Source organism: Chrysochloris asiatica, unplaced genomic scaffold (assembly GCF_000296735.1).
Source record: "Chrysochloris asiatica unplaced genomic scaffold, ChrAsi1.0 scaffold00050, whole genome shotgun sequence".
Classification (NCBI taxonomy): Eukaryota; Metazoa; Chordata; class Mammalia; order Afrosoricida; family Chrysochloridae; genus Chrysochloris; species Chrysochloris asiatica.
This window is the reverse complement of record NW_006408568.1, coordinates 5,798,714-5,813,916: the sequence shown is the minus strand read 5'-3', so window position 1 is coordinate 5,813,916 and position 15,203 is coordinate 5,798,714. Positions and strand designations below refer to the sequence as shown.

The 15,203-nt window shown below is 45.9% G+C and overlaps 1 protein-coding gene across 1 annotated transcript in view; it reads right to left on the bottom strand.

Annotated features, from left to right (window-relative positions):
* LOC102839083 (tetraspanin-11-like) overlaps nucleotides 1–15,203 on the bottom strand; it is a 67,222-nt gene that overhangs the window by 26,791 nt on the left and 25,228 nt on the right. The window contains exon 2 of the mRNA XM_006862684.1: nucleotides 10,693–10,884. Within this exon, the coding sequence (XP_006862746.1) occupies nucleotides 10,693–10,884 (192 nt within the window). The remainder of the gene's footprint in view (nucleotides 1–10,692; nucleotides 10,885–15,203) is intronic.

Sequence of the window (15,203 nt, the reverse complement as noted above, 5' to 3'; positions counted from 1 at the left end):
ACTATTTTCAGAGCAGTTTTAGGTTTACAGAGAAGCTGAGAGAGTAGAGCGCTCTCATTACCTCCCTCCCTCCCACTGCATAGTTGCCCTGATTATTAATATCTAGAATTCCTGTGGTACGTTTGTTACAATTAATGAATCAACATCGACATACCATGAAGCCTTGGTGGCACTGTGGTTAAAGCGCTTAACAGTTCCCTGAAAAGTCAGTGGTTTGAACCCACCAGCTGCTCTGTAAAGATTTACAGCCTCGGAAACCCTACGGGGCAGTTCTCCTCTGTCCTGTCGGGTCACTGTGAGTAGGAATTGATTTGCCAGTGGTGGTGTGGGGTTTTTTTTCCGGGGCGGGGGGGGGCATAATGGTTAAGTTCTCAGAAGCTAACTGATACGTTGACAGTTAGAACCCACCTAGAGACTTCAAAGGATAATGACTTGGAGATCTGCTCTCATAAAGATTGTTGCTGTTGTTGTTAAGTGCCATGGAGTCACTTTCAACCCTGTGTCGGGTTCCCAAGGAGCAGCTGGTGTTGCGCTGAATGCTTATCCTATATAGTGCCAAACCAGGACTCCGTTCATAAATATTACAGCCAAGAAACCCCTATGGGGCACTTCTTCTTTGTCACATGGAGTTGCTATGAGTCAGAATTGACCCATTAACATGTAACAACAACACTGACATATTATTATTAAGTAACCCTGTTGCTGTTGTTGTTGTTGTTATGTGCCGTGGAGTCGGTTCCAACTCATAGTGACCCTGTACAGGGTTCCCGAGGCTGTAAATCTTTACGGGAGCAGAAAGCCTCCTCTTTCTCCCGTGGAACAGCTGGAAGTTTCAAACTGCTGAACCTGAGTTTAACAGCCTGATTCGTAACCGCTACGCTAGTGGATTATGCTAACCACAAGGTCAGTAGTTCAAATTCACCAGCAGGTCCATGAGCGAAAGATGAGGCTTTCTACTCCCTTAAAGATTTACAGCCTTGGAAACCCTTTACAGGGTCACAATGGGTCAGAACCAGTTTGACAAGAACATCCACAGTATATAGGAAGGCTCACAATCTGTTCTGCACAGTTCTGTGGGTGTTGACACATGTATAATATAATATCCACCATTGCAGTACCAGAAAGAATAATTTCACTGTCCAAAAAATGCTCTGTGCTCCACATTTTCCTCTCTCCCCCTACCCTCTGAACTAGGTCTTACTTTTCAATTGAGTCTGGTGGTCGTGATGTGACATGGAGTTGGTTTTGGTTCCAACTCATAGCGACTCTGTATAGAGTTTCTGAGGCTGTAAATCTTTATGGGAGCAGGAAGTCTCATTTTTCTCCTGCGGAACCGCTGGAGAGTTTCAAACTGTTGACCATGAGATTAGCAACCCAATTCATAATCACTATGCTACTAAGCTCCCCTGAAGCCTCAATTTGATGTATGGTGAGACCAAGTGGGACATCAAGTGTCACTGAGGAGGCACAGACTTTCCACATGCTTGTCCCAGGCCTGGCAGGAAAGGTTGTGTCCAGCAGCTGACAATTCATTTTTGGTCCCAGGGGTTTAGAGAGATGCCTCAGTAGTACAAATTGCTAAGCACACAATTATAAACCAAAAGGTTGGCAGCTTCAATACACCCAGTGGTACTTTGGAAGAAAGATCTGGCAACCTATCACTGAAAGATCACAGTCATTGGAAACCCTATGGAGCACAGTTCTACTTTGATGCACATGGGGTCATCATGAGTAGGAATTGACTCATTGGCAACTGGCATAGGAGTCATTGGGTAGTGTAAACTGTTAATGCACTTGGCTGCTAACCCAAAAGTTGGAGGGTCAAGTTGACCCAGAGATGTCTCAGCAGACAGGCCTGTTTATCTAGTTCCAAAATATCAGCTATTGAAAACTCCATGGTGCACATTTCTTCTTATACACATAGGGCTGCCTTGAGTTGGAATCAACTCAATAGCACCTGGTTTTTCTTTTGATTTTTTCGGTAGCTCGGAGGTCGCTGGTGCAACCACAGCAAAGATGGGAGCGAGAGAAGACCAGGCACTTGTGAGGAAGGCAAGCTCTTCCCTTTTGCTCTTGTCAGGGAATGAAGCCAACCAACTCATTCTCCCTTAGCAAGTGATGTGGTGATTCTTTAAATGAAACACTTGGCCCCACAAACCACGTACTTCAATAAACCCCATTGCAGTAGAACAATGTTATTGGCATCTCAAACCAGCCAGGGGCAGTTCCTAGTAAGAGAGTCCTGGGGACGGTAAGATTTTTTTCATCTCAGATCCATTTTCCTCAATTGCTAATCCACTTCCGGGCCACCCTTTGTGAAGGCGTGCTTCTGGGATAAGCACAGTTCATCTGAACAGCAACTGGGATGAAATGTCGAGGGCAGGGAGAAAATAACCGCATGCAAACATGAAACTTCCAGAGAATCTGTTGAAGGACTCTCTCTTGTTCAGATCATCTGCCCTGGGTCTCTGAACCCTCAAGGGGTTCAGGTAAGGGCCTAGTTAGGTTAGAAAGGCTGAACCCCATCTCTTTCTAGTTATACAGTTATCTCTAGAATCTTTGCCAAGGAAAGGAAGCAAGCAACTGAATAACGGAAAGGCAACACAGAATCCCCAAATAAACTCTTGGATCTGGGATGCAAACAGATGTGATCTCTCTCTCTTACATACACCACACTAACCCTCCTTTCTCAGCTGGGCCCAGCTGGGAGGGTGGGGAGACAAAGGGCCCTTCTACCAGGATCATGCACCCACACATCCCTGCACTGAACTGACCTCCAACTACACCAACAAGCTCAATTTGGCATGCTAACCAAGTCAGTTTCAACAACACTGTCAGCATCCTGAAGCTTCACATCCATATTTTGAGTGGGTCAGGTGGCAAGCAGCCAGGGAACTGACCTCCAATGCTCACCTAATTGATCTTCATTTTCCATCTGGAGATCACACTACAGATCCTTAGCCATGAAGCAGACAAGTACCCCTTCCCTGCACTGCATACACCAGGTGGTGGGGAACAAACCATCCTGGAACAGTAGCAAAGGCCCTGGACCAAACGTCCAAGCTGCATGGTCTCAGGCAAGTCTCCTCTCTCTGGCACAGGACTGCCCTTCTGCTTAGCAGCAGGGCCAAGTGAGGCAAGTGTTGTGAAGGAGGCTGAGGGGTGGGATGTACTGAGGTCTTGAAAGGAAGAGGGGGCTACATACGGTTGTCCTGGCCCAGGAACTGAGCCAATTCCAGCTTGTTGTTGTTGTTGTTGTTGTTATGTGCCGTGGAGTCGGTTCCGACTCATAGCGACCCTGTACAGGCTTTCCGAGGCTGTAAATCTTTACGGGAGCAGAAAGAATGGCCTCAGTAGGACCCAGCTGGGCAAGGTGGAGTCTGATTGGCTTTATGCATCTCTGTGCAGCCATGTCAGATTCTCAAGGGTGTTTCCTGGGGTATCTACACCCCATTTCCAAAGAACCTCTTATGTGAAATGCATTACTGGGATTCAAACTCTAGCTCCAGTACTTCTCCCTGCCTCTGACCCAGCTTTCTCTTCTCTTTCGTGGGGTGAGTCAAGCTTTTTGTGAGGCAGTGTAGTGTGATGGGCTTAGGAGCCAGATACTTTGTTTGAATCCTGGCTCTGCTCCTCACTAGCCAGGTGGCCTTGGGTGGATGACGTAACTTTGTACTCCCCTCTGTAAAATGTACGTGATAATCGGACACACCTCACAGGGATCAACTGGGGACTAAACAGTCAATATGCGTAAATGTTGAAGGCAGTGCTTGGCATGCAGAGAAGTCATTATTGTGACTTGGCAGGGTTGTTGTAAAGTAAGAGGTAGATGCTTCTCATTGAACGGTGGCCATTTGTGGCATAATTGGGCCTCCCCTGCATTAAGCCATGTCTCCTTCTCTGATTCCATGGAATGGAGCTGAGGACTCCCAAAGCCCTGGCTGTAGGCTCTGTCCCTCAAGAGTATGCAGGAAGCCAGTTCAAAGTCAAAGCGCCACCAAGCAGGCTACACTGGGACCATCATGCAGCTGGGTGGCTGGTGGAGCAGCCGTCTGTGGGTGAGAAATGAGCCCTGGGGAGAAGCCCATGCTTCCTTCCCATCACCACCAGCTTCTTTAGCAGTAGTGGTCCAGCCCAAGCTGTGAGGACCATGGCAGTAATGGTCCTAAAAATAACTCTTATTTATTTAGGTCCCTTCTCCAAGGAGCTTGGTCATGGTGATGATGAGGTAAATGGTAATTATAGCTGTATTTTTATGATCTTTATATAATGTGAATTGTTTCCAAAGACCTGAAAATACTTCCGCATTGTCTTTACATATCATCTCTGTATAATGATGAGGACATTGCGTAGCAAAAAGAAAGGTTGAGTAACTTACCCAAGGTCCCAAACTCAGGTAGGCAGGCGTTTTTGCTTTTGATTCTAGATCTTATTAACCTGGTTAGTATAGTTGGTGGAAGTGTTGTGATTTTGGGCTCTCCACTGTGGTAAAGTTTTTGTGTCAATTTGACTGGGTCAGGATTCAAAGTGATTTGAAAGATGAGATGTAGTTATCCCCATGATGTGATTTGATGTGATTAACCAAACAGGGTGGGATGTAGTTATCCCCATGATGTGATTTGATGTGATTAACCAAACAGGGTGGGATGTAGTTATCCCCCATGATGTGATTTGATGTGATTAAGCAGGGTGGGATGTAGTTATCCCCCATGATGTGATTTGATGTGATTAACCAATCAGGGTGGGATGTAGTTATCCCCCATGATGTGATTTGATGTGATTAACCAATCAGGGTGGGATGTAGTTATCCTCCATGATGTGATTTGATGTCATTAACCAATCAGGGTGGGATGCTGCTGTTGTTAAGTGCTGCTGAGTTGGTTCTGATTCACAGCGACCTTGTATAGGGTTTCTGAGGAGTGGCTGGAGGGCTTGAACTGTCAATCTTGCAGTTATCAGTCCAGTGCTTATCCTACAGCACCACACACCACCCTGATCTGATTTACAGGAGAACTTCAAAGATGTGGCATGCAACACCTTTTATCTTACAAGAGATACAAGGAGAGATACTTGAGCAGAGAAAGAGGGGCCTATTACCACCCCAAAGGAGCTCTGATAGCGTAGTGTTACAAATCGGGCTGCGAAATGCAAGGTCAGCAGTTCGAAACTACCAGCTGTTCCATGGGAGAAAGATGAGGCGTTCCGCTCCCGTAAAGATATGTAGCCTCAGAAACATTGTACAGGGTTGCTATGAGTCGGAATCGACTCCATGGCACACAGCCACCACCACCACTACCACCAAGATAGAAGAGCCAAGCGTGGAGTGCGTTCTTTGTACCTGGAGTCCCTGCACTGTGATGCTCCTAGATCCAGGGAAAGATTGATGCCAAGATGCATGGGATCTCCAAGGACTACTGACCCCACAGATGCTGAAAGGAGACAAGGCCCTTTCCCCAGAGCCCACAGAGAAAGCCTTCCTCAAGAGCCAGCAATCTGAGTTTGAATTTACAGCTTCCAAAACGGTGAGAGAATTTCTGGTTGCTAAAGCCATCCATTTGCAGTATTTCTGTTATAGCAGCATCAGAGAACTAAGACACCTTCATTTTCAGAGAGTGGTTTCTAGAACGTCCTACTTTTTTTTTAATCCCCTAAATGTAAAAGATCCCCTAATAAAGGCCAGTTTCTCCTGAACCATCCATCATGATCCTCACTTGGCTTAAGACATAAACGTTTTCAGAACCCATATCCTAGCCTCCAAAAATATCCTGTTCATTTGATCAGGGGAGCATCTGTCATGGTCATTGGCCTTGGGCTCAGATGGCCTGAATTATCTGGTTCCCGTATGCAGCCTTAGTTAAAAAAGATCTGGTGTGAATAATTTAAACGCCATTGCCTTTCCCCCTTTGCAGATTTCCGATGCCGAGCTCATCACCATCTCAGCACCAGCAAAGAAGGGCTATTCCTGTCCCCGATGAACACTTCCTTCTGGGGAAGGTGACTCTGAGGGGCTGCAGATGTACTGGCAGGAAGGGTTCAGGCAAGGACAGACGTGTCTGTGGGTGAGCCCAGATGGCCCTCTCTGGATACTTCTCTGGGAACTTTTGATGTTAGTCCTCACCACTCCTTCTAATCCAAGTTGGAAGCACACCATTCAGATGCCTGCTCTTTCATCTCTCCTTTCTTCTTTGGGGACTACTTTGTTTAAAACTAGACTTGCTACATTTCTCCTCTGGAATTTCCCTTCAGACTTCAGCTGATTAAAACTTTCAAAAGCAAGTTAGATATGTTGTTGTTGTTAAGTGCCATTGAGTCCGTTCCAACCCACAGTGACTCTGTGGAGGGTTTTTGAGGAGCAACTGGTGAGTTTTAACCACTGGCCTTATAGTTCAAACTGACCTTATGGTCCAGTGCAGTGCTTTTCCTACTGTGCCACACCAGGACTGCAAGTTAGAGATAGGGGGGTGGGGGGGAAAGAAAGAAAACAATTCAGTCAAACCAGGAAGGAACTTCTTGGAACCACAGAACACTTTTTAAATTGCCTCAACCACTCTCTTGCCTCTAAGTGGATAGCCTGGGTTTTAAAAGTCCTACTTGTGTGAGCCCAAGGAAGGTTTTACAGACACCCTCTTGGTTTAAACAATCAAGCACTCAATAATTTAGGGACTGATGGGCCAGGATGTAGATTACTCAGAATCCTCTGCTTCCCCTCCAGTTCTGTCTGTCCTTGGGGCAGTTCTGCCCTTGTTTTTTTTTTTTTACAAAGGGGGTAGGGAAAGGAAGAAGATTCTAGGCTGTGGGGTTTGCTATTTGTTAGCTCCCTGGGAAAGATATTTCCACATTCCTGCTTTCCCTGCACTGGCCTCCCTGATGTTTACTGGCATCTAGTCTGCTGAGTGATGCTGAACCAGGGAGATCATCTTTTTGTGTGGGATATATGTAACTACAGGCAGGCAGGTGTTGATGGATGGAGGGGAAAGTGAGCTGAGGAGAAAGCAGGCATCTTGCATGAAAATGTCCAACAGACTCTGTCACCAGCCTCAGAGGGGAGGGCAGGTTCTCTCAGTTTGTTGACCCTTTGAAGGGGTGTCCATTGAGCCCTTAGGCAAACACAAGAACCCCGCTTTCCCACTAAGTCTCCTTATCTGTCCTGCAGAGTCCTGGGCACAGACAAGGCTTGGGCATCTCTGAGCAGGCCAGGCTATGAGTGGGGAGAGTAGAGACACTGGCTTTCTTAAAGGGTCAGCCTGTATGACTGACTTGTATACGGATCATGTGAGAAGGGAATGAGGAAGGAGAGGCTGTGGTTAATGACTCAGGAAGCAGAGCCTTGTCAGCTGCTAAGCCTTAGGCTCTCTTTTTGGTCTTAGAAGCTGTCAAGTAGAAGGGCTCTGATGACTCCACTGTTCTCCCCAAAAGTCAATGATTCTGGATATCCTCCATGAATGCCTGAGTGCGCCTCACTCTCATCCACCCAGCATCCCTCAGTTCTTTAGCACTGGCTGGAGTGTTGGACCAGGTGACTCTCAAGTTCCCTTGTACACTGGATTATGCTTAGACCCATATGCATGTGCAATAAGCTGTTCTTTCCACACTTGAATGGGAGCAGTGGACAGTCACATGGCCAAAGCCTCTAGGGTCTCATTGTAACCTCCTTGGTCTTGTGTCCCGGGTTCTGGGCCGGGCCTGTCTTGTACCCAAGCATTTCTGAATGTAGCTGCTTGGGAGTTCCATGGAGATGGAGAAGAGTGTGCACCTCTGAGCATGGTATTGGCTTCTCTCTCTGTCTTCTATCAAACTGGCCTTGCCCATATGAAACTGACTCTTGGAGGTGATTCAGACAGACTGGAATTCAAACTCCAGCCCCATCTTCCCCACCAGGAGCCCAGCTTTCTCCTCTCTCAGGTGGGGTGCATCCTATCTTCCTGGAGACAGAGTAGTACAGTGCTGTTGTTGGTTGTTGTTTAGTGCCATCGAGTCAATTGCGACCCTATACAGGGTTTCTGAGGAGCAGCTGGTGGGTTTGAACCACAGACCTTGTGGTTCGCAGTCCAGTGCTAATTTGACAATGCCACATCAATAGCTTGGGAGCCAGACCTTGTGGCAAGTGTCCTGGCTCTGTTGTTTAGTTGCTGTGTGGCTTTGGGCAGATTACTTAACTTCTCTGTGTCTTCATCTATGACATGATGTGATAACAGTAAATGCCTCATGGGGCTGGAAGGGGCCTTGGTACCACACACTGGGATGCTAACCACAAAGTCAGTGGTAGAAAGATAAACCGTGGGAGAAAGATAAGGCTTTCTACACCAGTAAAGATTTACAGCCGAGGAAACCCTATAAAGGGTCACTATGAGTTGGATCCGACCCCATGGCACATAGCAGCAGCAGCGTGGGGCTAAGGTAAAGATTAAAGGGTCAGCAGGTTGAAGACAGTGCTTGGCATGTAAGAGGTCATTATTATTGTGACTTTGTAGGGTTGCTGTATGGATAGATGTCCCCTGACAAAGGGCCTGTGCCTTCCTTCAAGGTTATGGAGAGATTGGGCTTGGGTGAATCCTGTCCTCCTTCAACAAGATTACTGATGGGAGGAAGAAGCTGCTAGAGAGAGCACCTCCCGGTATGAGGAGTGAGAAAGTTCACCCTAAGACCTCAAGGTCAAGGTGAAGGCCTCATTTTCTACAGGGTGCAGCTGAGCAGGCCAAAGATGGAATCCCTGGAGAAGTAGGCTCTCTCTGGGCCCAAAAGCAATGGTCAATAAAATCTGGATGGTCCCTGTATGCTATTCCTTGCACTGGCTGGTCAGGTGGTACCAGGGCCCTCTATTCCTGGACAGCTACTCCCGGCTTACTGAAGTCATGACCTGTATCATCACTAAGCTCACATTTATCAGCTCTGTGTGGTGCTGAGGAATTCACAGGGACCTCAGCTTCACAACTCTGACCATGGTTAGTCACACGAAGGAGGATGAGATGGGATGTAGCTGGCTCTGGGCACACCTGACCTCACTGCTGGGAAAACAGCTCCAAGCTCTGGTGGCACTTGACCCTCACCATCCACGCTGCCAGCACATTGACTCTGCACTGTCCCACAGAGCAGAATTAAGGAGTTCTTCAAGCAGAGAAGAGCCATCCTGCTGAGCCTGTGCACAAGGAGCTTTTATATCCAGGGCTACAGAAGTAGGTCATGCTGGTGAGCCAGGCTGCAGGGGTGGCCCCTCAGGTGTCTCTCTGCATCCTCACCACTCCTCTCCTCTACCTCAGCTGCCCTTAGTCTTGGTGGCATAGGCTAGAGACTGTGAAGCTGATGGTGGCGGTCTGGAGGCAGGGTAAGGAGAACACAAGAGCTCTCTCTTCAAAGGCTTGTTCCCCACTGCTGAGTCCTTCAGACCCAACCTGGTTTCTCTTTGAGGCTTGGATTGGCTCTACCTCTGGCACATCCTTGCTAAGTCTGAATGTTTTGCAGCTTCCTTGGTCTTTCTCTCTCTTCCCATGTATTGGACCCCCTGGAAGGAGATGGAGGGGAGGGAGAGGCTGCCCAGGCACCTGAGACTGTTACTACTGACAAGTACACTGAAGTAGAAGTATTGGGAGTTTGACAGGACCTGGAGCCAGACTCCACGACTTTGTCCCTGCACGTTCCACTCTGGCCTCCTTTCCTGACATTCTGGACAAGCTATGGGTTTCCACTCCAGTTTCCCTGTCAAGAAGACTATGGTGCCCACACCGCCATCCATGAAATAGTCTTGCCCAAACCATCAAATCTGAATCGGATCAAGCTTCTAGATCTGTGAGAACACATGAAACACTGCCATAGGAATGTCATTAGAAAACCTAGACTGGGAGAAACTCAGCATGAAAATGGCCTGGTTCCTCCAACAAATAAATTACAAGGGGGTCCGGGGTGGGGGGAGAAGATTGATGGGGAATTTATAGACTAAAAGAAACTTGAGAGGAAAATCAACTAATTTTAATTTATAAACCTAATTTAGATTTTGATTCAAGCAAATTAAGAATAAACAAAACAAAACCAGTTTACAGGTCACTTGGGGAAATGAGAAACTGCCTGGTGATTGCATATATTAAGAAAAGAATTGCTAATTATTCTTAGGTTTGATAATGGTAATGTCATTGTGTTGTTAAAAAAAAATCCTTATTATTTTATAAACACATACTGAGATATTTACAGATGACATGGTGTCAGATTGCTTCAAAATAGCCCAGGGTTGGGGGTGGGGCAGGAAGAAGGGGAGAGGTAGGTTGGCCGTGGTGAGGATAACTTGACTCAGTGAGCTTCATCAAAGGATTGTTTTGAGGTTTTTGTATAGATTTTACAATTATATACAAAAAATTGTATTTAAAAAAATCCTATGGTAAGATCTAGAAGGATGTAGGAGGGAGGAAGGGAGAAAAAGAAGGAGGAGAAGAAGGATGGGGAATCTAGGTCCTGAGAACAGGGGCCCAAAGAACACCAGCCCCAAGAGCAGCCACCCCATCTTCAGCTTTCCCACGGCCTCAGCATCCTTGTCAGTCCAGGGCTGGAGGCCTGATCACTTGATGGGGATACTCAGCACAGGGAGATCGAATTGGAGGACTGGGGTGAGGGGGCTCCAGTGTGGTTCCTGAGGCCCAGGGCCGGTTCCCTCTCCCCACCAGCAGAGGGCAGAGCGCAAGGAGTGCAGGGGCGGCCCGCACTCACAGTGGAGAGGCAGCTCCTCTGCTCGCGGATGATGGCGCCGAAGCCCAGGAAGCCGGTGACCATAACGAGTGCGCCTGCGAAGATGAGGATGTAGGCAGAGGCGGCGAAGGTGCTGGAGGCCAGGACGCTCAGGTAGCCACTCTTCTCCACCAGGGTCCAGATGCCCACTGCCATGACCGATGCGCCTCCCACCTGCAGGAAGTCACCAGGTTAGAGCAAGGCAGCTACTTTCACTGAGTGCACAGGGCATGTTTATACACCATATCATTGAATCCGACAAAGAGCCTGGGAGAATGGCTTACCCGACTTTATGGATGAGGAAACCAGACTTTATAGATGAGAAAATCAGAGTTTAGATAGGTTAAGTGACTTGTCCAAGGTCATATGCCCAGTGACTTCTTGTTGTAAAGTGCCATCGAGGCGGTTCTGACTCATAGCGACCTTATATAGGGTTTCCAAGGATCAGCTGGTGGACTTGAACTGCCAACCTTATGGTTAACAGTTCAGTGCTTATCCTACAGCACTACACCAGGACTCCAATGCACTCAGTAGCTAACTGGAATGTCGGTGGATTCAATCCACCAGCTGGTCTGTTTGAAAAAGATAGGCGGTCTGCTTTCTTAAATATTTACAGCTTTGGAAACCCTATGGGGCAGTTCTACTCTGTCCTTGGTGTCACGATGACTAAGAATTGACCCCATGGCAATGGGTTTGGTGGCTAACAATATTACCTATAACAAAACAAAAGTACTGTTACGTACTGAAAGTATTAGTGTGAGTGCCCGTGTCCTTAAGATGCCAGATGGGGAGTCTTAGTGGTGTTTCCCCTGGATTAGAGGATCCCTGGGGCCTCTGACCATCTCTGCCATCTGCTTTTGGGAAGGCAGGCTCCCGTCTGGTCCAAAGTCCATCTTCTCCCATTTATAGGTAGCTCCTTCCTTGGATTGGTGACAAATGCTTTTTCAAGGGCTCTAGGGTGTAGCCAAGTCTAGAGAAGCCCCCCTAGGCTCCATCTACTCTCTCCAATGATAATCACTGTGAGGTGTTCCCTATTTGCCTCAGAGTGCTTCCCTGTCATTTCATAGTCCTCCGTTTGGGGTAGGCACAGAATCAGCTGAGCCAATGGAAGGTGGTTCTTGCAATGAATATACATGAGATACTAATACTACTCAATTTACATGAACTGTACCATTTATCTTCTCAGCTTTGCAAAAGTTCTGTGCGGGATTGGGGGATAGATATTATTTCTGCTTTTCAAATGAAAAAACTGGTTTTGGGGAGAATAAGAACTTACCTTAGAAGACACCACTGGAAAGTTTCAGAACTGAGTTTCAGTTCCAGGTCTCCTAAGGATAAATCCAGGACTTATCCTTTGGTCTCACAGAGTGGACTGAATCTGCCCTTCTACTCAATTCCACTTTTTAAATGCTGTTGTTGTTAAGTGCCGTCAAGTCGGTTCCAACCCATAGCGACCCTGTATAGGGTTTCCAAGGAGCAGCTAGTGAGATTGAACCTCCAACTTTGCAGTTCAGACGGCTTTGCAGTCTGGTGCATTAATCTACAGAGCCACACCAGGACTCCACTTTTTAAATGGTGGTGGTGGTTATGTGCCATGGAGTCAGTTCCGACTCATACCGACCCTGTACAGGGTTTCCAAGGCTGTAAATCTTTACGGGAGCAGAAAGCCTTATCTTTTCCCCATGGAACAGCTGGTAGTTTCGAACTGTTGACCTTGTGGTTTGCAGCCCACTTTTTAAATAGGAATGTTCTACTCAAAGTGTCATCTTATCCACCATTAGCACCTTTCTCAGGTAAGAGAAGCAGCTGGAAGGAAATCACACAGAACTGCAGCTATGTCACTCGGAAGGAACGGGAGAGGTTAATGCGTCATATTTCTTCGATTCTAAGATGCACATTTTCCTCAGATTTTAGCATCTCTCAAATTGGGTGCATCTTATAATTGATGACCGCTTAGAATTATATTTGGCAGTGCTTTTTCTTAGTGGTACGCAAATGATGGTGTGTCTCACAATGGATGAGAACTAAGATTTGATGAAATATGAAAGTAGAGGGTTTTAAAAACAATTCTCTGTGGGTGTAGGTTATTTGTGACCCATACAACCTGCATGAGCAGTAAGGAATTTCCAGAGTTTGGGTCAAAGTGTGGGTTTCCAACAAAGAATTCTGCACATGTTAATTCTGTCCCTACAGCATGCCTGGATAGCTTGGATGGAGGGTCCTAGCATTTCTGTTACTAGCTCTCTGGGTGTCAGTTTCTTCATCTTTCACATAAATGGGTTGTACGAGACCAGTGGAGACTCTGGGTGGTACACTTAGCTGCTAACTGAAAGATACCTCAGAAAAAAGACCTTGTGATCTATGCTGAAAAACCAGTTTTTGAAAATATTATGGAGCACAGTTCTACTCTGACACACATGAAGTTACACATGGGGTTGCCATGTGGTAGAGCCGACTCCATGGTAACTGATTTATTTTTTATCAGGCTGTTGTTGTTATGTGCCATTGAGACAGTTCCAACTCGTAGACACCCTGTATAGGGTTTCCGAGGAGTGGCTGGTAGGTTTGAACCATCTGCCTTGCATTTAATTGTCCAGTGCTTATCCTATAATACCATACCAAGATTAATTTTTTCAGTAGGTTGTTGTTGTTAAGTGCCATTGAGTCGATTTCAACTCATAGCAATCCTGTATAGGGTTTGCGAGGAGCAACTGGTGGGTTTGAACCTCTGACCTTATGGTTAGCAGTCCAGTGATTATCCTACAGCACCAGACCAGAGAGTCCTTTATTAGGTTGTGGTTCCCAATTTATTACCACCAAGGACCCCTTGGATTAATTTTTCCACCTGTATCTTACGTTTTGAAGGCTTTGCTTGTCAAACACAATGCCTTCATGAAGTAATAATTCATTTGTTAGGCTTTTCTCATATACAGAATTGACTGTATTTAAATATACCAGCAATGAGTAATCTCAAAATCAAATTAAGAAAATAGATTCATTGACAATAGCATCAGAAAAGATGAAACTCTTGGGAATAAATTAAACAAAAGAAGTACAAGGCATGTACTCTGGAAAATATAAAACATTGCTGAGAGAAATTAAAATTAAAAATGCAAAAATTCCTGAGCAATCTAAATAAATGGAAAGACACTCCATGTTCATGAATTGCTTAATTTAATATTGTCAAGGTGGCAATTATCCCCAAATTGATCTCCGAATCAACCCAATCCCTGTTAGAATCTCAGCAGGCCTTTTTGTAGAAACTGATATGATCCAAAAAAGCTTCCCCCCTTTGAGGAGCTTGTTCCTTATGGCTGTTATTGTTTGGCTGAAAGGGGCTCTCCAGGAGTGGGTTCATGTCCACATGTGAAGGGGTATCTAAGGGCCACAGTCTCTGGGCCTCCACCACTCTCCATCAGACCAGTAAATCCTAACCTTTTTATGATTTTGAATTTTGCTCTATATTTTTTCCCACTCTGTCCAGGACCTTCTATTGTGATCCCTATCAAAGTGGTTGGTAGTGGTAGCCAGGAACCATCTAGTTCTTCTGGTCTCAGGTTGTGGTTCATGTGGTCTATAAGTCCTTCAGGTCCTTGAGGCTTTTATTATTATTATTTTTTTCACTCTTCTTTGCTCTAGATGGAAATAGAACAATAGTTGTATCTTAGATGGCTATTTTCAAGTTTTTAAGACTCCAGTTGGTACTCACTAAAATAGGACTGACTTTATGGTTAGTACTGGACTGCTTACCACAAGGTCAGTGGTTCAAACTCACCAGCTACTCCTTGGAAACCCTACACAGGGTCACTGAGAGTCAGAACCAATTCCATAGCACTTAATAACAACAACAAAATAGGATTGAAAACCACTGTTTTTATGGACTACTGCTGTTAGGTGCCATAGAATCGGTACCAACTCATAGCAACCCTATGCACAACAGAATGACACATTGCCCAATCCTACACCAATCTCACAATCGTTGCTACGTTTAAGCCCATTGCTGCTCTCACTGTGCCAATCCATCTTGTTGGGGGTGTTTCTCTTAATCTCCGTCCCTCTACTTTACCCAACATGATACCCTTCTCCAGGGACTGGTCACTTCTAATAATATGTCCAAAATATGAGAGACGAAGTTTGGCCATCCTGGCTTCCAAGAAACATTCTGTTTGCACTTCTTCCAACACAGATTGGTTTGTTCTTGTGGCAGTCCATAGTACTTTGAATATGCTACTCCAACACCGTAGCTCAAATGTGTCAATTCTTCTACAGTCTTCCTTATTCACTGTCTAACTTTCACATGCATATGAGGTTATTGAAAATACCATGGCTTGGGTCAGGTGCACCTTAGTCCTCAAACTGACATCTTTGCTCTTCAACACTTTAAAGAATTCTTGCCTAACACAGTACATCATTTGATTTCTTGTATGTTGCTTCCATGAGTGTTGATGGTTGCTCTGAGAAAAATGAAATCATTGACAACTTCAATCTTTTCT